This window comes from Ixodes scapularis, unplaced genomic scaffold, assembly GCF_016920785.2.
Source record: "Ixodes scapularis isolate PalLabHiFi unplaced genomic scaffold, ASM1692078v2 PGA_scaffold1__304_contigs__length_218370807, whole genome shotgun sequence".
NCBI lineage: Eukaryota > Metazoa > Arthropoda > Arachnida > Ixodida > Ixodidae > Ixodes > Ixodes scapularis.
This window is the reverse complement of record NW_024609846.1, coordinates 153861022-153884291: the sequence shown is the minus strand read 5'-3', so window position 1 is coordinate 153884291 and position 23270 is coordinate 153861022. Positions and strand designations below refer to the sequence as shown.

The 23270-nt window shown below is 43.0% G+C and overlaps 1 protein-coding gene across 1 annotated transcript in view; it reads left to right on the top strand.

The window, feature by feature from the left end:
- Positions 1-6597: 6597 nt before the first annotated feature.
- The window catches only part of LOC120847851 (hydroxyacid oxidase 1-like), a 102760-nt gene continuing 86087 nt past the window's right edge, over positions 6598-23270 (top strand). The window contains exon 1 of the mRNA XM_040219764.1: positions 6598-6758. Within this exon, the coding sequence (XP_040075698.1) occupies positions 6598-6758 (161 nt within the window). The remainder of the gene's footprint in view (positions 6759-23270) is intronic.

Genomic DNA, 23270 nt, shown 5'->3' with positions numbered 1-23270 from the left:
TCTATAATCTTTCTTTCCGTTGTTTCCTTTGCCTTTCTTAAAAACTTTGTGCCAGTCAGGTCAGGTTTACATCCACATCTCCTACAATGGTCAGCGAGATGGCCCCCCGCGTTGTTGTGCACACACAAATTATGTTCACGTGCTCTATCATTGAAGCAGCGCCCAGTCTGCCCAATGTAGACTCTGCCACAACTAAACGGAATCTCGTACACCACATTGGTGACGCACGCAGTATATTGCACCGCGTGTTTCTTGGAGCACGGTGCCTTCTTCTGCCTTGTCAACATCGGACATATCCTGGCAAGTTTACACGGTGCAGAAAAAACCACGTTAATGTCGTATCTACCAGCTACCTTTTTTAGATTATGAGATACGGTATGCATGTACGGAATGACTTGCACTCGTTTCCTTTCTTTACGTGCCTCGCTGCCTTTTTTACTTCTTTTTAGCTCGTGAAGAAGGCTCTCACAACAACTAGAGATTAGATTAGGGGGGTACCCCGCGTCTGTTAACCTTTTTGATTGTCGTTCAAAACTGATTTTCATCTGGTGGTTGCAACTTTTTTCCAGAGCCGCACTTAGACATGTCAAGGCTATACCCCTCTTTACCAGTTTAGAGTGAGCACTTTAAAACAACACCACGCTTTTCTTAGTGCGCGGACAATACTGCCAACAGACATGTTCTTCAGAAAAAAGGATCAAAATGTCTAAAAACTGAATGCAGTTATTCACAGGCAATTCCCAGGTACAATTAAGTCCGCCCGACACCTCCCTAAACAGTCCGACAATCTTCTCAACCGTTTTATCCAAACCCGAATCTGTATATAAAATTAAAAAAATAGTCATCTACGTATCTGTACGTCTTTAAAACATGGAAATCCGCAAGTCTATCTGAAATTTGCCGGTCCAGTGATGCCAAAAAAATGTTACACAAAACAGGGGCAACTGTCGACCCAATGCACACACCAGACTTTTGTACAAAATATCTCTCGTCAAAACTGACGGCAGTCGACTGAAGATAAAAGACTAGCAGCTCCAAAAAATGATCGCTGCTAACTCCCGCGGAACTTTGAAATCTAATTTCTCCAGACTCGTTGATCTTATCCCGAACAGCCTTGAGAAGTCCATCACGAGGAATGGAATAATATAAGTCCTCAACATCCACAGATATTGCAGTGACAGCATTCTGAAAACCTTCTCTAAGTTCATTGACTATTTCTAGCGAGCTTTGCACCAAAAAAGGGTCTTTTAGCGCAAGAGTGTCCAAATGGCGCTGTAAGAACCGACTGATCTGAACCTGCCAAGTGTTCTTTTCTGACACAATGGCTCGGAAAGGATACTCAGCCTTGTGTGTTTTTCCCGCGAAAAAAATTTCCAAAATTCCACTTTCTGCTTTGTCTACAGCTTTCCTTAACATGTCTAGGTTCAGACCCTTTAGCAACTCAACGGCCGCAGATTTTTGAGACTTTTGTCGAAACTTAACTTCTTTGAAGTTCTTATATATTGCTCTCAACATTGTTCTAAGGTTGTAGATTTTTTCAAGCTCAACGAACTCTCGCTTGTGCAGGCCGATAAGGAAGGGGGATTTGTTGTAATGTCGAAGGGCCAATTCCAGGAAAAAGCATTGAGAGCAATAGATAAGAGCTCCAAAGAAGTTAAGTTTCGACAAAAGACTAAAAAATCTGCGGCTGTTGAGTTGCTAAAGGGTCTGAACCTAGACATGCTAAGGAAAGCCGTAGACAAAGCAGAAAGTGGAATTTTGGAAATTTTTTTCGCGGGAAAAACACAGAAGGCTGAGTGTCCTTTCCGGGCCATTGTGTAAGAAAAGAACACTTGGCAGGTTTAGATCAGACGGTTCTTACAGCGCCATTTGGACGCTCTTGCGCTAAAAGACCCTTTTTTGGTGCAAAGCTCGCTAGAAATAGTCAATGAACTTAAAGAAGGTTTTCAGAATGCTGTCACTGCAATATCTGTGGATGTTGAGGACTTATATTATTCCGTTCCTCGCGATGGACTTCTCAAGGCTGTTCGGGATAAGATCAACGAGTCTGGAGAAATTAGATTTCACAGTTCCGCGGGCGTTAGCAGTGATCATTTTTTGGAGCTGCTAGTCTTTTATCTTCAGTCGACTGCCGTCAGTTTTGACGAGAGATATTTTGTACAAAAGTCTGGTGTGTGCATTGGGTCGACAGTTGCCCCTGTTTTGTGTAACATTTTTTTGGCATCACTGGACCGGCAAATTTCAGATAGACTTGCGGATTTCCATGTTTTAAAGACGTACAGATACGTAGATGACTATTTTTTAATTTTAGATACAGATTCGGGTTTGGATAAAACGGTTGAGAGATTGTCGGACTGTTTAGGGAGGTGTAGGGCGGACTTAATTTTACCTCGGAATTGCCTGTGAATAACTGCATTCAGTTTTTAGACATTTTGATCCTTTTTTCTGAAGAACATGTCTGTTGGCAGTATTGTCCGCGCACTAAGAAAAGCCTGGTGTTGTTTGAAAGTGCTCACTCTAAACTGGTAAAGAGGGATATAGCCTTGACATGTCTAAGTGCGGCTCTGGAAAAAAGTTGCAACCAGCAGATGAAAATCAGTTTTGAACGACAATCAAAAAGGTTAACAGACGCGGGGTACCCCCTAATCTAATCTCTAGTTGTTGTGAGAGCCTTCTTCAAAAGCTAAAAAGAAGTAAAAAAGGCAGCGAGGCACGAAAAGAAAGGAAACGAGTGGAAGTCATTCCGAACATGCATACCGTATCTCATAATCTAAAAAAGGTAGCTGGTAGATACGACATTAACGTGGTTTTTTCTGCACCGTGTAAACTTGCCAGGATATGTCCGATGTTGACAAGGCAGAAGAAGGCACCGTACTCCAAGAAACACGCGGTGCAATATACTGCGTGCGTCACCAATGTGGTGTACGAGATTCCGTTTAGTTGTGGCAGAGTCTACATTGGGCAGACTGGGCGCTGCTTCTATGATAGAGCACGTGAACATAATTTGTGTGTGCACAACAACGCGGGGGGCCATCTCGCTGACCATTGTAGGAGATGTGGATGTAAACCTGACCTGACTGGCACAATAGTTTTAAGAAAGGCAAAGGAAAAAACGGAAAGAAAGATTATAGAGGCATTCTACAAAAAAAAAAGAAAGAAAACAATTGCGTCAGCGCTCCGTCTTTGTATTTGCTCCAGAGTGAGATGGTGTTTCTGGAAGGTTGGCTCTGATTGTCGCGATTGAATCCGATGTGGTTTGTGCAATGTGTATATATAGGTGACAATGGTGTTAATAAAAACCAGTTGAGAGTGAAGCGCCTGTCCTGTCGTCCGTGTTTCTTTTTTGTCCTCGTTTGTTCGCGCTTTTTAACCTTTTATTCAATCACGAATCGCCTGTGGTTGTAAAAAAAGATTTGTAGAAGTTGATTGTTTCTGCACACCAGTCACTAGCAAAGGCGCACGTACGTCAATGTTGATAACTCAATGAAAGATGCAGTAATAAACTAAAAGCTGTATACCATTAGGCTTGTCGCAGTGACAAAATTTCCAGTGGGAATGACCAAGTAAAGTGTGCCAACTCTTGGCGCGCGACAAGGAATTTGAATGACCGGATATTTTAAATGATTACCATCTCTTGCTTTGCTTGAGACCTTACAATCCGTACGAGGAACATTCAAAATTATCGGCACAAACCATTCAGTACCCATCTCGAACAAAATTTCCAAGATCCAAGTCAGTCATAGATTATTCCACAAACCCTTGGCTGATTTGAAAATAATTTGCCACAATATCCACTCTCACACGTGTGCCGACAGCGTCAGCCCACGTGCTCGATCAATATTCTCATCACTGGTGGTCACGGATGTGCGTCAGCAACATCGCCACTCTACGCTCTTAGATGTGTGTGCGCCGGAAAGTGGAAGGGGATAGTAGCTCTGAATCGCTAATGGAAGTTGTGCGGCTGTCAACCCATGTATTACGCAACTCTGCTGGCCCTATGGTCGCACTACATTATAGTTCGTTTGCATAGCGAGCTAGTTTCACATCTTCCCTTCTTCCCCACCGTAGGTAGCCACTTTGAAAGACGATTTGATGGTGCAGGGCCGCCCTTTTGGAGTAAGCCATAGATTGCTGCGTGGAAATGCGGCTCTGAAGTAAATTTCTACAATTTCCGTGCCTCGAAAACATTCAGTGGTTTTTAAAGTACAAGCTCTTCAAAGTGGCGATATTGATGCCTTATGAAACCTTCGAAGACAATTAAATTATGATATTATCTCAAACGTTTTTAAGACTAAAGCTCCGGCTAGTTGGTGTCATATGTCTTAAAACGATGGGTATGAAACACACAAATGGCAATTACCACTGTTGTTACCATCCGAAAGAAGTAAAGCCTAGCTTATCCAGAAAAAAAAATATTCGCGAGGACTGAGTTATTACGGCAGGTTTCCTAAAAGCGTTACCATTTATACTGCAATGAAGGGAAACATATAGTATGCAAACGCCGGATGTTTTTTCCGCGACCAGCTGCGACCGAAACAGTGAGCCGTCGAACCTCCTTCTACCAGCTGCCGGGGAACAAGTCAAAGACCCGAAATGGCTGCCATGATTGTCCCAGGCTCCAATCACATTTTAACAGTCATCATGCTCGTGAAGAAGTAAGCTAATTTTTAAGTCGTATATCGTTTTATAAAATAAACAGTACAGATAAGGATATGAAAGGTTAACTCAAAGGAGGGACGATAAGCGGCCATCTACAAGCTTCGGCTTACAGACAGAAATGAGCTTCAAAATATTCTAAAAATTAGCACGCCGTTAAGCAAATAAATAAATACGTAAATTCTAACACTTGTCGCGAGTGATAATTATTTTTATTCGTTTTAGTTAAACCAACACGCACATTAGTCCACATAGATTTTTTTTTTTTTTGCTGCCCCACATTTATGTATGATACGCAGCGATTGCTTGTTAAAAATAGTTTTCGATTTCATTTGCCGAACACATGCGAGAATCTAAAAAAAGAAAAGAAATGGAGCCGACGCGGTTCAGGAAATGTACCACTACCGGTCATATCCTGCACGTCTGCATGATCCCGAGGCATTGTTTGTTCGTGCTGATTTTTTTTTCACTGTTGGATGTATGACTCGTAGAATGCTAATTTTTTTTTCCTCTTGATACGTACGTAACGGGTTCCTATACCCTATCAAACGTCCCTACAGTAGCCTTTTTGTCCTGAAGCCTTTTCGGAGAAAACCTCTAGAGAGTTGTACTTAAAAAAGCTGAACAAATGCCTGATTTTGCGAAGTTTGTATAAATTTCAGTCTTTTCTTCTTCGTCCGGTTACTCTATTTGTCTTTTAAAACATACCGCCAGCATGTAGGGCGATTTGTTAAATACGTACGCGTCCAATATTTCTCGGCGAATATCCAGCATCGTGCTAAAAAATTACAGGAGTAAAAATGATAACGCTAGTGGGTTTCAAACGATGAAAACAGTGCACATAAGGACGACCAGGAAAGAAAGGAGCACATACGGAGCGCTGACATTCAACTGAGGTATGTCTTGTCAAGCATTTTCCATAGACGTATACTCTCAGAAATAGGGGGTGGAGTACCGACACACCTTGTCCCATATTTGACACCCCCAAAATTACAATTCGACGTTCAGTCTATTAACATCAAACCGACCATGCCAACTTTCACGAGCGGCTTGGTAGTCGAGTGGCACAACTCATTAAAATAGCTGGTATACGCATTAAAGAGTACAAGAAACCACTCCAGGTTTTGTTTGTACTTCTGTGAAACCTCAATATTTATTTTAGTCTTTGATACGTATGTTAGCTATTTAGTAAATCCTTTCACACTGCTATCAAACCGCTTGAAAAAGTTGGTATTGTCAGTCCGACGTCAGTAAACTGAACGTTGAAAAGTAGTTTTGGGCTATTATGTATGGGACTAGGGGAGTAAGTACTACACCCCCTCCTTTTGAATGTTCATGAGGTTGCCACAATAGGTCATTCCGCTGACAAACGAACTGGCAAAATTGTTGCCCGCACAATGAAAGCTTACAATTTTACCGAATGTGCATGAAGTAGTGAATTTTATTGTGTGAAATTTGGAGAGCTTCTAGTTCCCGTGAAAGATGAGAGCAGCAGACTTGCCAGTGTAAACAACTACAGTGTTCGCAGACAACAGAGTTAGCGATAGGTGTAACTTCTGGTGACATCTCCCGATAGGCGACGCAAGGAGACAACAAAATGCATTATCTACTTTCTGGGCCTATATGGGACCTATATGGAGACTATATGGAGACTCTGCAATGAATTAAAGAGGGATTCAATCGCTTCGGCGCTTTTCTGCGACACCTATTTTTTACTCCCGTGACATCCCGGGGAAGTTAAAGTGTTTTGATTTCATCGGGCACATGTGGCCAATCTCATACCTGGCGCCTGATTGGCGTATACGCGAACGCTGTAAATGTAAACCACCTGTCTCCAGGCATGCCCTTTAAAAGCAGCTGCGTCTGGCGGAACATTAAAACCAAATCACTCATCTGCTCTGAACTATCAAAACGGATACGAGTAGAACGGTCGACTTAAACATGACGAGGATGGGTGTTGCGAGTGAAGATGACGTCGTAGTTACGATTGAAGACATCGAGCGACTTGGAACCTCAATGTTTGATGCAACCGGCCGGGCTTACTACAACAGCGGCATCGAACTGGAGACGACACTTAGGGAGAATGTCGCGGCTTTCTCCAGGTATGGTAGAGCACTCAATGCACGGGCTTATTTCTTGAGGAACGGCGCGGCCGGTGCCCGCCAAATCTTATTATTACCCGACCCGAATACGACACGGTGGGATGCCCACCTGATCAGGCCCGGCCTGGACCCTGCCAAATGGGATGCCTACCAGATCAGGCCCTTCCCGGGCCTGACCCGGACCGGGCCCGGGCCGGGTCGGGTAGGTGCATCATCGCTTGAATTCAAAGCTGCCCTAAGAAGGTGTTGGTGCATTTGATTCCTTTAGCCTAATCAGTAGATTTGTTTAACCTAATCTAAAGAAAAAAACTTCTGCCTCGTATAGCAAGACGTGGGCTGAAGAGATCAGTCTATACAATGACAATTATTACTCAAAAAGCGGTGTAACGTAAAGATGCGATATGGGTGTAGGGACATATTGGGAAATTTTGGCGGAGATCGTGAAATTTTCTTTCTGCTTAAAATATTCCTACGTGTCTTCTACCAATACCAGCGTGTGGCTATGACAAGCCTTGGTGGCATATAATTGGCTGAAGTTCACGTGGCTGCATGTTTCCTCTGCTAATCAGGGGTGTGAACGCTACTCGTTTTCTTCGAAATTGTTCCGTGCGACTGCCATTGCGCAGAAAAAAAAACAAAAAAACTAACCCTTGTTTTATAGGTTATGGATGTTAAAGAACAGTTCTAAGCGGTATTTGCCAAAAAGTACAAAGATTGTTGCTTCGCCGCTTTAACTTTGCAACATGTATTGACATTTACCATAAAGCAGAAAAAGTGTCTATGAGTAAACAGCTTGAACAAGCTGTTTCCTAAACACTTTCACATAGCAGGACAGGATATACACAAAGCTCACTATTAACTATTTAATACTTCTTCTTCATCCACCTCCAATTCTTCGTAGTCCCTTCAGGCATTCCACGATTGCGAGGTAAGGTGCACATTTTAGATTTTTTCTAAAAGAACAAAGCATAATAAGGAGTACATATAAAAATAAACCATAGCTTTTCTATAGATCTGGCTTTTCTATAGACATACATGATATGTAATATTTTATTCCACAGAACAGCCTCATATCAATTCTACGATAAAACGTTCAAAAACAATGCATCACAACATTTCAAAACCATGCAGGGATAAGTTCGGACACCTTCTTAGAACAACTAGGTGTGTATTTAAAGGCGACAGTGGTATTATGAAGACCGACAATATGTTCAAAAGAGTGGTGTGTGCATCGGCTCTGAGGTTGCTCCACATCTATGTTATGTGTTTTTGGTAGCATGTGGCAGAATCATCAAGAAAAACCTGAGTGACAAAAATACTAACGCAATGTTCAGGTATTTCGATGATTTTTTGCTTCTGTGCGATACAAATATTCGAGACGGCAGAACTGCCTGTTCGGAGAAGATCTTAGAAATCTTCCAAAGTTGTTTTCCGGATCTGGTTTTTACTCATGAGCTGCTGGAAGGAAACTCAATCAAGTTCCTCGACCTGACTCTGGAGTTCAGAAACAATCCCGAATTCTGGAGGTGCAAACCCCGTTCATGCAAAATGTTTCTTCCGTATGACTCCGTGCACTTAAAAAACCGTTAAACGCAGTATTTCCGCCACGGCCCTTATCTCTGCCATAAAAAAAAATCGTTCAATTATCAGATAAGGCACGTTTTGAGAGACCAATTTTTAATCTAAAAGAATCCGGATATCGTAACGATCTCCTGGTAAATGTGTGTGAAACTATACGCAAAAGACTCAAGCGCGTGTCATCAAGAAGCAGAGACAAAATTCAGGCAGACAAAACTCAAAATCCAATCGTGGTCATTGCATACAAACATGGGATCCCTCAATAATTAAAAAAAAAGATTGCAAAACGACAAAACATTATGCCGCAGAGTAAATAACAAAACACAAATCAGAAAAAGGCATGCAACATTGCCCACAGGACGCGATATGCCCAGTGTAAAACAGGTGTTGTTTAGAGAGAGGTAGGTGTTTATTAAACAATGATGCCAACAAGCGCCTGGTGCCGGTTTGCTACATTGTGAGATGAACGGAATTGAAAATCATAAAAAAATAGAAGAAAGGTCAACAGAAAAAGATAGAGCGAGAAAACACACAAAACTAAAATACTAAGGGATTAATAAAACAACAAAAAAATAACAAAAATGTTTCACTGGAAATTCTCATTGGCTATTGCTGTTCATATACTTTCCTACAGTTTCTTCTGTATTGAGTAGCTGTTAGAAATTTCAGCAGAGCTTTTGTAGCTTTATACCCCTCAGCAGCAAAACTCCATGGACCAAGCAGAGTGCGAATGCTTACGTCTTGTTCATTTTGTAGCCACCGGCCTTTGTTCATAAGCTCTCTTTCCCGACTGTAGCACTTGCATTCACACTGTACATGTTCGATGTTATGCGTGACTCCGCACGAAGCACATTCAGACGACTCAGCTCTACCGAGTTTGTGAAGGTAGCTGTTGGTGTATGCCACATTCAGTCTCAAGTCATGTAGGACGGTCTCGGCTGCCCTTGGTACTCCTCGTGGTGCCCGAAATGTAAGGTTGGGATCGATATTGTAAAGATAGGAGTAATGATATTGAGGATTTCTCCGAAGAAAAGATGCTATTTCTGGCCAGTAATATTGTCATTTGCATCTGACCTAGATAACGGAATTGACACAGCAATAGCGCTCTCATGAGCGTTTCGAGCGGCCCTTTCAGCGATAACGTTCCCGGTTATACCAGAGTGACCAGGAATCCAATGTATAAGAAACTGGTGCCCTTTGCTGAAGCTGGCGAGATGCTTCCAGAATATCATGTACGAGTTGCAAGTTCGGGCTACATTTTTTCACCGTAGAGAGGGTGTGTAGAGCAGATCTAAAGTACACAAAGATAGCCCAAAAACCAGGACTCTCGGCGCCCACGTGTGCAATAGCTGCTCGAATTGCTGCGAATTCCGACGCTGTTGACGACGTAACGTGGCTTAACCTTGCCTGTATGCATGCGTGAGAGACGAAATGTAGGCTCCCAGGGTTGATGCCGCTGACATTGTAGACCCGTCCGTGAAGGCATGTCTAGATGAGGCATAAGTTCGGTTTATGTATTCCAGCAATGTCTGCGTAATCATGAGGGCGGGCATTGTTTTTTTTTGAAGCGATTCCCGGAATTCTTGTTCTGATTTCTAAGTGAGTGTACCTCCATGGTGGATAGCTTGGAATTACCGCAGCTTCAAAAGAAGTAGGGAAGTAATCCTCCAAAAGCGTGATATCTTGCGCAAAGACAGATGATGGTCTCTCTGTTACAATGTTTGTGAGCTGATGCTTATATGTTCGATATTTGTGACGAAGATGATTTATCAATGACCTACAGTATTGATAAATAAAATAAAAAAATAAAGAAATAAATACATAAAGAACGTTTCTTGCGTTCTTAAAACGGCTGGTGAAATCGCTCGTGCTTCCGCAAGAGATCCCAAATTAGAAGTGCCTTTCGGCAGCCCTAAACATATGCGAAGAGCTTCTGCTTGAATACTCTCGAGTTCTTTTAGAAGAGTACGTGAGATGTTATGCATAACAGGCAGGCTGTAGCGCAGAAGTCCGAGAAATAAGGCAATATAAAGGGCAAGGAGTGCGGAGAGAAAGCATCCCCATTTGGTGTCACTACTCATCCTGATTATATTGATGGAAGAGGAGAGGTTCTTTTTGGGGCGTTTTACATGGGGGCTTCAGATGAGCTGCCTATCGAGAGTGACACCCTGGAAAGTATGTTCTGTGACCCAGGGAAATTCTTCTCCGTGTAATTCAATTAAGTATTTGTCCAGGTGTTTTTTTGTTTTTTTTTTGTGAATGACATCGTTGCTTACTTGTCCGGCGATATAGGCAGACCAGGGAGGTGTAGGTACCGTGCGGTAATGTTATATTCTTTCTGTAGTCTTGCTTTGTTGATGTACAAAAATCTACTGCAAGTCCAGAAGCAGATATCATCCGCGTGAACACGTGAACGATTTCCGCGTGAACACGTGAACGATTTTCGGGAGAATTTTCAGGATACCTATGAGACATATGCTAAAAAGCATGTGGCTGAGGACGCCGCCTTGTGTTGCTTCCCCACTAATATGATGAAGACCTGTGTTGCCGTCTGGTGTCGATATGTAGACTTCTTCTTGTTTTAAGTAATTGGCTATCCATTTGTATACACGTCCTTCTAATAAAATGGCCATCATATCTTGAAGAATAGCATTGTGTTCTACACAATCAAAAGCCGATTTTATATCCACAAATACAGCTGTTATTTTATTTACTAACTTCATTTGTTCAATACTTGTTACTAAGTCAATAACGTTGTCAATGCTGCTCCTTCCGAGTCAAAATTTATTTGTGGACGAAGGATATAGATCTCTATTTTCTAGATCCCATTCCATTTGGGTAAGCAGCATTCGCTCCATTACTTTGTCTATGCAACTTGCTAATGCTATCAGACGGTAGGAGTTAATGTCTAAAGGAGATTTTCCAGGTTTTAAGATTGGTAGAACTCGAGCAATTTTCCATTCCTTCGGTACAGAACCCGTTTCCCACGAGGAGTTAAATATTTGTAGCAGTGCGGTCCTCGCCCCTCCCCCAAGTGGCGATACCGTACACCATACGTGCCTGGGGATGACATAACGTTAGACGTCTCGAGCGCCATACAAAGTTCCTTAAAGGTAAAATATGTAACAATAGCCTTGCATACACTTACGGATACATGTCCCTCCTGTGCACTGACTTTGTCATGGGGCCTTGAAGAGCAGGAAGTGATCTTGATACAGAACTCTTCGGCTACAGCTGTTTCTGATACTTGACAACTCAGACTGATGGCGCAGAACGGGTTGACTTGCTGTGGCCTTGCACCTAGGCTTCGCATTATCTGCCACGTTCGATTAAGTGGTTTTCTCGGGTCGAGGTTGGAACTAAGTGACCTCCAGCGTCTCTTGGAACGTTTGTCCAAGTGGCGTTGAACCCGTTTTTGTGCTCGCCTAGAAGCCCGAACATCCTCAACATTTGTCTCCCTTGCCCGGCGTTCTGCTCATCGACGAATGGCCCGAAGAAGCTCATATTCACCATCGACTGCTGTATGAGGTTTTGTCATGTTGACATTTTTAGTCGAATGAGAAATTGAAGAGGTTATAGCCGGCAGCAAGACCTTTCGGCTCGGTCACCACGATACATTCAGATTCCATTTTAGTTTTAAAGACATCCCAGTCAGTATAACACATTGTGGCACTCCGCTTCGTGCAGTGAAATTCTTGAATTGTAGTGTATGTAGGAACATAATCGCTACCGCATGTTTCAATATCAGCAAACACATTGTTTCCCCAGAGGGGGTTGAAGATGCGAACGAAACATCTAAAGGACTACTCATAGATGCCCCTCTTAAATACGTCGGACTTCCGTCATTGAGTACTACAAGATGATGTTTTAGAGTGAGGTCAAATTACGCGTGTCCTCGAGTGTTATTCTTTTTACTTCCCCGTTATGCGTGGTGACTGTTGAAATCGCCCGTCAGAATATGAGGAGATGGGGTTTACTGTAGAATAGTATCGAGCCATTGAACGTCAAAGGGTGCTCGAGGGGGTATGAAGCCAGCAATAACCGTGAAGGAAAGTTGTGCTTTTCTAATAGTTGCTGCGATATATTTATTTGTAGGGTGTAGTCGGATATTATGTTGAACAAATGTCAGATCCTTCCGAACGCCAAGTAAAACTCTGCTGAGCTCATTTCCTCTGTGAGAATGATACAGTTCATATCCTGATAACCTGGTGTTGTGAGACACTCGCGACTCTGAAATCGCAATTACAAGAAATTGATATTTAAACAAAAATTGACGAAAGTCCGACAGTCGATTTCGAAGACCTCTCGCGTTCCACTGAAGGACGGTGGCTTCACCACGAAGCTTCTCTAATGACACCATAGCTTGCTAAGTGGAAGTAATGCTGAGCAGAACGTAAGGGCGCAACTGAGCTGGTGTATATAAAACATTTTAGTGAAAACCCGAGACTGAGGTAATGACAGACGACGCCAAGGAAGAGAAGGGGAACGTCTCAAACACAGCTAAAGCTTTATTGAGGTAATAACCCTTCATATAGGGTTGAAAAGAAAAAGGAAGGAAAGGGAACCCCTCTTCACATCACCTCTCTCCACAAAACACACGACACCGGACCTCTAACATTGGGGTCAGATCAACAAAAGAACAGACAACACCAAAGATGACACATCATTAAAAAGAAAAAAAAAACCGCTGGGAAAACTGCAGATTGCACTGGACCTTTCACTGAGAACGTCAGCTATGAAACTAAACAGACAAACACAAAAAAAAAAGGAAATAATGTTAACAATACCATTAGAGGTTTTGCTTCCATTCCGAATGTAAAGACAAAGGAGGCTTGTTCACTTCATTCCCATGCTTCGTTATTGCGATGGACACTTTCAGCAGGCGCTTGTGGTCGTTTTTTTTTTATTACAATTGTGGTCGTCGAGTTCCATAAAGGCACGCAATTCCTACACTCCTGAATCTGCTTGGATACCTCGGAATATGGATCCTTTTTTTTTTGGCACATTGTTCATGTTTGCCTAGTCTATGATTAAGACAACGCTTCGTTTGACCCAAATAGCACAAACCACAAACAAAAGGGATCTTGTAGACTACACCTGAAATGTAACACACTTTTCCCTGTTTTTTTTAAAACAAACTTTCTGGGCGGAAGCGAACGGAGTTGACCTTTTCAAACTGCTATCTGTGCTAAACGCCATACGTAGATCAAACTTATCACCGACTGATTTTAAATTGTGTGAAATTTTATGGAAAAACAGTGCGACTACAAACTTTTTGTGCTCGGGTATTTTCCTAATTTTTTTTTTTTGTCTTTTGCAACAACGTACGAAAGCTGCTTGGAAATAAATTCTTGAGGATACTTTGCAACATTTATCCGGGAAAACGCAACTTGAATCAACGTCATAATGAAGTGCCAACATGACTTTTGAACCGCGTTGTTATTCATGTTTTGAACCAATCCTGCCTTGACATGATTTGAAGGGCAACTATCAAAGGGAAGTACAGGCTTAGCCTTTTCTTTGCCATACGACCAACATAAACCGGGAACCAATCTGAGCTGGAGGTCTAAATACTGAAGTACGTTGTTGGCTGGCTTTTCTATAGAAAACTGCAACTGGGTTGCCTCCCTGTATACGGTATTCTCGATGAAACCAGCGAGGGCTGAGTCACGGACACATACGAATATGTCATCCACGCATCTTGTAATAAGTACTGAGCTCGGGTGATAATGTGTGACCACCTCATGCAATGTTAGGTCTAAGTTCCGGAGGTATATTTCTGAGAGGGCCGGGGCGACAGCCGAACCAATAAATACGCCTTGACGTTGATTGTATTTCCGCTCATCATAGTTTACCACTGTCGACTTTAGATACAGTTCAAGTATCCTTAGAAAATCATTGATCTCTATACCAGACTGGGACTGAAACCGAACTAAATTCTCCTCTAGAAACGAGCGGACCCTAGAAAGCAAAATGGCTGGTTTGAGTGAATAATACAAATCCTTGATATCCAGGGAAAAAATCGTGCAAATTTCACCATGAAACGGTTGAATATCTGATATCAAATCCATGGAAGAACCCAATGCTAACGGGCTTTTGAAATCTAGGTAAGAAAGACCATTCTGAAGGAACGTGGAGGCGGTTTTTTGCCACGTGCCATATTCGTTGATAACTTCTCTCAGAGGAAGGGCAACCTTGTCATCTTTTAACTTACCATTCAGTCTGGAAGCCAAGGACGTAAAGTCACTGTCCTTAGAAGTCCTGACTATTTCTCTCTTGCGTCGGCCCAGATTCCCATCTAAAGAACGAAATGACCCAGAAACGCCGAGGTTACATTTCTCCTGAGACTTATTGGAAGGCAGAACAGCAAAAAGCCCCAATTTGTTTGTTTCAAGAAGCTTCACCTCTTTCTCTTCCAACTCTTTCTTAACCCGGGTGATCATCCTAAAGTTTCTAACATCTGACCTGCACGAAGCATCTACTAAGGACGAGATTCTCTTAAGAGCCGTCGACAGAAGAGCGATTTTCTCAGCTGGTTGTGACACAGCGTTACACATGACGTTAATTGTAGAACAAATATCCAAAGGAGAGGGACTCACATTCACGTAAAACTTCGGACCATTGGCTGAACAATTCTCAGTTTGGCGTGCTGTACGCCAAAGGGATTTACAAGGACGGTTTTTATCGCGGTAACAGTTGACATGAACCCAGGTTTCAGTGACTCGCTTGTTCTTATTTTCTGCCTCAGGGACCGGAAAGTTGTATTACAGTCTTTCAAATTTACAGCTTGCCCCCGAGTATATAAAGTCGAAGCTTGAAAATGTTCTGCAATGAAAGCGGTCCACAACTGATCCGCGAGTTGACTCACAGTTCGTAGATGATCTCTGGTGCATTTTCGGTAGTCGTTGAGGATCTTTCACTTCCGATGCCATCCAACCTGTAATATCTCCAGGTGGTGAAATCGCTCAGGGTCCACTAGCCTGTACCTCAGACGGTTACGTCCCAATCCGGCTGAAGCCTCAATTCGGCTAGAAGTTTCAATTTGACTGCACGTTCCAGTTCGGCTACATCCTCCATTCGGCTAGATGTTTCAATTTGGCTGGACGCTTCAGTTCGGCTAGAAGTTTCAATTCGGCTGGATGCTTCAGGTTGGCTAAACTTTCAGTTCGGCTACAAGTTTCAATTCGGCTGCATGCTTCAGTTCAGCTAGATCCTTGTTTCAATTCGGCTGGACGGTCTAAGTTGATCAATTCAGACATCCAAGCATAAGGTGCCCAAACTTTTGTCGAGACGTTAACTATATCTGCATGATGCCTTAACATTGCAAGCTACGAGCTCAAATCAATAAGTTCAAGCAGCTACGAAGGCTTTGGGCACAGAAAAACATTTGTGTTTGTGTTGTTTGTTCTGTGGAGCTGCTGTGCAAACACCATGTCTCTGCTTCAAAGTAATTTATTCACTTGCCCAAAGAATGGATACAGCAGTCCAAAGATTGCTTCTTCTTGCAGTGCTGGCCACTGTTCTCATGAAAGAGACAGGACGCCTTGGCAGCTCCTACGTCGAACTGTCTTGAAGAAAAAGAAGAAGATACCTGGATCAGTCATGAGACAATACAATGTGGTAGAAGTTCAGTTCAATTATTTACCTCTTAAAGAGGCTAAGAGGAATGTAGCAGCAGTATACCTTAACTTTTTTCAATGTCACAAATTCGCCTCAAATTTGGCTAAACAGACCAGTAGATATGACTAACCTCGAAACCAAAACTTTACGACCGTAAAAAAATGTTTGGCGACATTTAATTTTCAAATTCGGTCCCCATCGCATTTTAAAAGTAAAAGTTTCTACTGGCAGCACAAAACATCTGTTGAGATGGAGGTTTGGGCGAGCTGGTGTTATATAGTTCTCCACAGCACGAAAAATTCACTACCACGCACAGGCCCAAACAAAAGGAAGAGGCATTCACGCAGAACTGACTTGCAACTCAGACTTGTATTTTTTCTTCTATATCTGCGCTTGCCTTTTAAAACAATAATACTTTTTTTTTATTATTTCTGGTTTCATCTGGTTGCAAGATAATCTAATCATAAATTCCAACAAGGTATAGTGACACAGTTTTCTTCTAACCTCGATATCTTTTCGGCTTCAATAGTTTCCCCAATTAGTTTATTATATTTTTTACTTATTACGGTGCAGTTCTTTTTTTAGCTCTGCTTGACATCTGCAATCTTGGCAATGTATGCCTAAGTGTCCGCAAGTGATTCTGTTTGTTGTAGTTGTGTTTTCTTAGTCTATGGGAAATCAGTGTATGTGACGTCAAGGGTGTTAAAGGGTTGCGTTTTGGCAGTTGAACTTGTTTCCAACTTATTAGAAGAATTTCAATGGCGGCAAATGAAGCCTGCAGAACCCCAACGTCTGCTGAGCAGCACGAAAGAAATATGTTCGATTCTGTTATCTGAGGTGGTTGTGCTAGCCATGTTCCAAACAAATAAGAGTTTAGAACGAACCAGTTAGGCTTCGTATCGTGAAGAGGGGTACAGTTTCTATCATAAAGGAAGCCATTAGCCCGCAGATTTTGTGGGACGTGCGAAGGCGGCGGAACCTTCTAGATTTCACCCTTCACCCCGCACAGCCATCCCGCGCAGCACGTTCCCGTGGCACCTGCGGCTGTGAGTAGCAAGTATGTCAGGGAGCCTTTAAAAAGGTGGATGGAAAACAAAATTTTTCAGCGAGCGAATTGAGAAGACTGATAGCTTAATGTACCGACATCTAGATGAGCAACCTTGGTTTGCAAGATTCGTTGCGGGAGAGTTGGTATTAACTAGGGTGCACTGGGAGTTGTAGAGCATCTAGAGTGACACCGCCCTATTCAGCTCAAGAAACCTCGTCCAGGCACAGGCAAGTCCTTCTGTAATCATAGAGACTACAAATTAATTAATGCACTTCTGTCTGGTTACTATTTCTGTTTCTTTTGACTTTCTGAGAATCGTGAAATCTGCAAGGAAATTTAATATTTCAATTATTCCGAAAAACTGAGAATTTAATTGAAACAAGCTCTGAGAAGCATAGGATTTTCGACGAAGGTAAGCTACAGAAAACACCCTCCAAGTGCCACAAATAATTAATTCTGGAAACACGGAATGCCACTTAAAGTTACGCTGCTGCATGTCGCACTCGGGGTAGCCAGGCGGGCTCTGGCGCAGCTTGGTTATGACCTTCCTCGCAAAGGGAAGTTTTGGCATTGCATATGAGGCAATACTTGCCCAAGTCTAGAGGTTACCTTGGCAAGGTAATGGAAGCACGCATGCTTACAACTATGGTAACCGTGGACTATGAGGCGATACTTGCCCAGGTCACCGCGGAATGTCTTCAGCACAAGGCAGGCACAACCGTCTGTCGTAGGTATGATGTGCTGCAATGTTTGATGACACAAACTGCAGCGAAACAAAACATATTTTCCTGTGAAACAGTATCCATAGCTGCAGTATCCGTACCAGTGCATTGTATGAGTAGCTAATTTCATCGTGTACTTCTTTCTACATTTGAAGCACAATTTAGCCTGAAGCCGTCAGCATATTTCGGTTCCACGTATAAAAAGTAACTCATTCAGATTTGCGTCGAACAAACATATTTCACCACGTGGGTGGCTGTGAGATAAAATACAAAAAGAGGCGAGATAAGTCGACGATTGCATGCTTCAAATGGTCAGAAATGGGAGGAAAGTGCCCTAGACACTTTCCTCCCAATTTTCCTCCTGTGAACAGTAAGGTCAAGGGAGCTCACCAGTGGTGCAACCGGTGGCTTGTGCGCGGTGCTTGAACGTGATTAATTTACGATGTTTGGATACCATCATTTCAGTTATGTTGCGATTATATCGGCACCTAAAAACTGTCAAACGCCGATTAAAAAAATTGTACCGGCTCATTCACGGCTTTGTTAGCTTTGGTTCCTCCCATTACAGAATAAAGAGTTTGTTCACCAAATAAACGACGCGCTCCCGAACTTCATGCAGTTCGTCTCTGAAGGCTTTGTTCATGTTCGAAGCAAGATCTTTGCTCAAAAAGCACTTCGAAATTACAAACAAATCCAAACCGACTCTCGGCAACCCTCATCTCATTGAACCGCAGCACAGTTTTCGGCCAAAAGAGTCGCAAGTAACGACTCTTGAGAAGAAAATAATTATCTATAAAAGCTAGACACCTTGCATGGTTCCGACGTCTGAGAACAAGATATTTTATGTCTTTCGGGGAACGCTACAAAAGCTTAGTGTTCCAAGAACAGCTTGAACGTAAAAAAATTTCAGTTTTCCTCGTATCTGACGTAACTGGGCGGAGCCCACCAGTAGGACGCGACATATGCGAGATCCAAAGCATGTGTCGCAAACTGCTCTGTGCGTCACGCCGGAGGAGCCATCTTTCCGAATGTCTGCACGCTGCCTCACATCGTTTCGACGCACATGTGTTTCGGGTTTAATGTTTTGATGACAGCCTTTCGATTCTAAGAATAAAGCGTCAACTGCTGGCTGACGCTAACACTGTTCACAGACGTAGTTGCTCAATGCGAAGCGTAAACGAGTATGCCCATGACATGGTGGAAAGGACAGCCTGGCGCCTAGGCAGTACGGCCGCGGACGCCGTTCGTTGCGCCATTCAGCGGTTCAGGGGTAGAACATCGGGCTCATAGTCAAGAGGCTGTGGGCTGGATCCCCTGAAGGGGAGGCATATCATTTATCTTCTTTCACTAGCTTTATTAAGTGAACCCTATATTTGCATTTATTATGTGTTCTCATTCGACGTGTGATTCTGTGACCGACCAGGTAATCCATGTCGATGTACCACAACGTGATCGGTCGTTGCATGTTTTCAGCCCTAGGTATATAACACACTGTATGATCAAAAGAGCATCCGGCAACGCTTACCATGTGGCATCACTACGACGCAGTGACAAGGTGCAACGCAACATCGCATCGCTCGGACCTAGCCCATCGAGAAAAGATTTCGCAATCTGTCAGCTGCAACCCATAGGGAAGCAAAATGGCCTCCCTGTATGTTTCAATTAAATCGGTGCTGTGTGCGAACTCAACGTTCTATGTGCGAGCCTAGCAACTGTGTACCTCTTTGCCGAGTCAGTACTCTGGGCTGCACCGGAAAGTATTTTCTCACGTTTGCTGTTCGCATCAAGAAGAGCGTCACACTACCACCGTGCTCCTAAATAGCACGGATACAGTGTTCAATGGGAACTTCTTAGTACGCTACAAAAATATCACCCCCTACTTGCGCAAAAAAAGAAATCTCCTTTGGAATTTCAATAAAAAGTATATTCTGAAAACATGGAACCCTACCTATAGCCACTCTAGTGTATTATATACTAGGGCATCGCCATGCATTTTCTGGAGCAGCTTGGCAACGGCCTTTCCTTTGAAATTATTTCCTGGCATTGCATACTAGGCAATACTTGCTGTAGCCTACGGACTACATTTGCAGGGAGATCGAGGCATCCATGATCACACGTACGGTAATTGGCCATGTCGCACAACATCACGGAAGGTCTTTATGACGCAGACAACTTATCCCGTCGATGGAGACCCACACATACCCTGCATATGTGAGTAAAGTGCGTAAAATTTAATTCAATTACAATTACAACTTGTTCGCTCTAAAAACAAAATGGCATGAAAGCTTGTCGCTTTTCATAGATGAGGTTCGCTAGCACAGCCTGGCCTTTTTTGTTCAGCCAGGGCCTCAAGTGTTTTGTAGCGGCCCGCCACACCCCCTCACAGTTTAACTTTTGACGTATTCGCAATTCTGAAGAAATGCCTACAACCAAGAAGGATAGAATTGTAGGAGGGGGCCATGACATTAGCTCCGTAGCCCCCGCAACCCAACCTCCATTATCGCCTGCCCCTTCGCCGTCTACTTCCTCGCCCATAATGACTACCCGTCATCCCTTGTGGCTGACGGTTGTTCGTAGGGAAGGACTGGCTGGCACTGGTGAGCTCTGCACCTCTACTCATCCCAATTCCCGTATAGAGACCGCGGCTGCCCGGTGAAATCCGTCGTCTGCTTCCTTTTTTCGGTATTTTGCTTTGGTTAAAGAGCTGTTTTTTGCAGATAGTCTAACGTGTTAAACTAACTTACCTACGAATTTCAACGGCAATTCATCATGGACATCCCCGCGCAGAACTGGAGTCGCGATGTGTGGTGATATCAAACGCAGAGAGTGCCAGAAGAATTTTCAGGTTCCTCAAACGATTTTAAATTACTACCTGCCGTGAATTTATTTGGATGCACTTTATGACAAACAAATCAGCGGCAAGCGGCTGATAGTCAGATCTTCTAAATTTCCAATCGCGACAGTTCCCTGATGAGTGGCTAGGTGCTTGAATATGGCCAACAAACTTCGTGTGAAACATATTTTTTCAGACTATGAATGCAACACAGTGACGCCATAAAAATTATACTAATTTCAGTATAGCAAAGTTTTTTTTTTTAATTATAGCTCAATTTGAGAATCTATTTTTAGCTAGAATGTTGTTTTATACTTTATGATATTGGCTCAAAGATTAGTCTGAGAGTACAAAAAGTACCTAATTTTATTGACTTATTTTTAGGGGTTCGATTGGGTTCTATCTAGTGATCGGACGAATCTTTATCCGAATTGAGATTCGGAGCCGAATCTGAAGATTCGGAAAGATTCGGAAAAGTAGCCGAATCTCCAGCGAGTCGGAAAAGTCCGGAAAGATTCGGTGCGCTGCCATGGTTGCCAAATCACGTTGATGAGTATTTCAAGTTTTCGTGATATTAAATTCACTACATTCTACAAAGTGCACAAAATAATATTGTAATATATTATCACAGTAATAAATAAAATGTTCTATTTTGTTCATATTATTTTGGATGCTTGTCGAGAGCGGTAGCCAGACATTGCGGGAAAATTGGTTTCGGTTCCGGATTACGACCCAAATAGGCATGCTTGGTGCACGGACGTGGAACTTCAAGCGCATGCTTTCATCGCCGCAAGAGATTGATGCCATACGTGCAGTTCAGTACCCACACATTTCGTGTCCATAATTACTGTCATTGTGGCACACACTAAACAAGTAAGTATGTTCGCTTCGATTATTTCCAACGGGTGTCCACTGAGGTATTGCTATCGAAACACGGGAAACAATCTTAAACTCTTTGCGCCGTACTATTAGAGACTCCTGCATTGCATTTGTACCTTTCTGGTTAATGTTATCCAATTTTGTTAGTGTTTGTTTCCGAACAATGAAGTTGCGTTGGACACTCCTGTGTTGTGTTTCTTTTTCATGAAATAAAGTCCACGTTTACAAAACTTGCTGCAGAGAACGGAGGAATGACAGTGCGACGTTTTTCTTCGCCACCGGTGCCGGTACGTGGTCGAAGTTGTGACGAGCAACATTCATCTCTCTCTCGCGCCTCACAGGTACAGACATTCGCAGCTCTAAATCGTGGTTTGGATGCTTGAGAGCTCGAGCAAGAGGGTCAGCGATGAAAGCAACTCGCTTGTGATTGTACCATTACCAGTTAGTTCACGCTAGGGTAAGACAGAAGAATAGTGTTGTCGCGCATTGCCTTCCATTTGGCAGCGGAAAAAAAAATTAATGTACCTTGGTCCAACGGGTAAAGTCGGATGACACATTGTGTGCAGGTGTGTATCACGGGAGTGATTAAAAGCTTATGAACCCAGTTACAGGCTTCGCAAGTCTTACTAGAGTCTGTGTCATATTAGCTTACTCGTAGGATCAAGGTGCATTTATTCCTTTATAGTGTCTAGTGCTTAAAATGTCGCGCAGTCTGCGTACAGCATCCTGCGAACTTTGATTGGACATGCGCGGCCGTACGGCCTAGGCGCCAGGCTGTCCTTTCGACCATGTCATGGGCATACTCGTTTACACTTCGCATTGAGCAACCGTGTCTGTGAACAGTGTTAGCGTCAGCCAGCAATTGACGCTTTGTTCTGAGAATTGAAAGGCTGCCATCAAAGCAATAAATGCAAGAAGCACGTGCGTCGATAGGATGTGAGCCAGCGTGCAGACATTCGGAAAGATGGCTCCTCCGGCGTGACGCACAGAGCAGTTTGCGACACATGCTGTGGATTCGCATTTTTCGCTTCGTACTGGTGTGCTCCGCCCAGTTGAGTCAGATACGCGGAAAACTGAATTTTTTCTTTACGTTTAAGCTCTTCTTGGAACAGCTTAAACATAAAACTGTCTTGGAACAGCTTAGTTAAACTGTTCTTGGAACAGCTTGACTAAGCTTTTGTAGCGTTCTCCGAAAGACGTCAAATATCTTGTTCTCAAATGCCGGAAGCATGCACGGTGTCTAGCTTTTAAAGATAATTATTTTGTTCTCAAGGGTCTTTACTTGCGGCTCCTTTGGGCGAAAACAACACTGCGATTCAATGAGATTAGGGTTGCCGAGTGTCGGAGTGGATTTGTTTGTAATTTCGAAGTGCTTTTTGAGCAAAGATCTTGCTTCGAACATAAAAAAAATCCTTCAGAGACGAACTGGATGAAGTTCGGGAGCGCGTCGTTTATTTGGTGAACAAACCCTTTATTCCGTAATGGGAGCGACCGAAGCTAACAAAGCCGTGAATGAGCCGGTACAATTTATTTTGTTCGGCGTTTGACAGTTTTTTAGGTATCCATATAATCGCAACATAAGTGAAATGATGGTATCCAAAAATCGTAAATTAATCACGTTCGAGCACCGCGTACAAGCCACTGGTTGCACCACTGGTGGGCTCCCTCGACCTTACTGTTCAGAGGAGGAGAATTGGGAGGAAATTTTCTAGGGAACTTTCCTCCCATCTCTGACCGTTTGAAGCATGCTATCGTCGATTTATCTCGCCTTTTTTAGTATTTTCTGTAACAGCCACCGACGTGGTGAAATATGTTTGTTCTACTCAGATCTG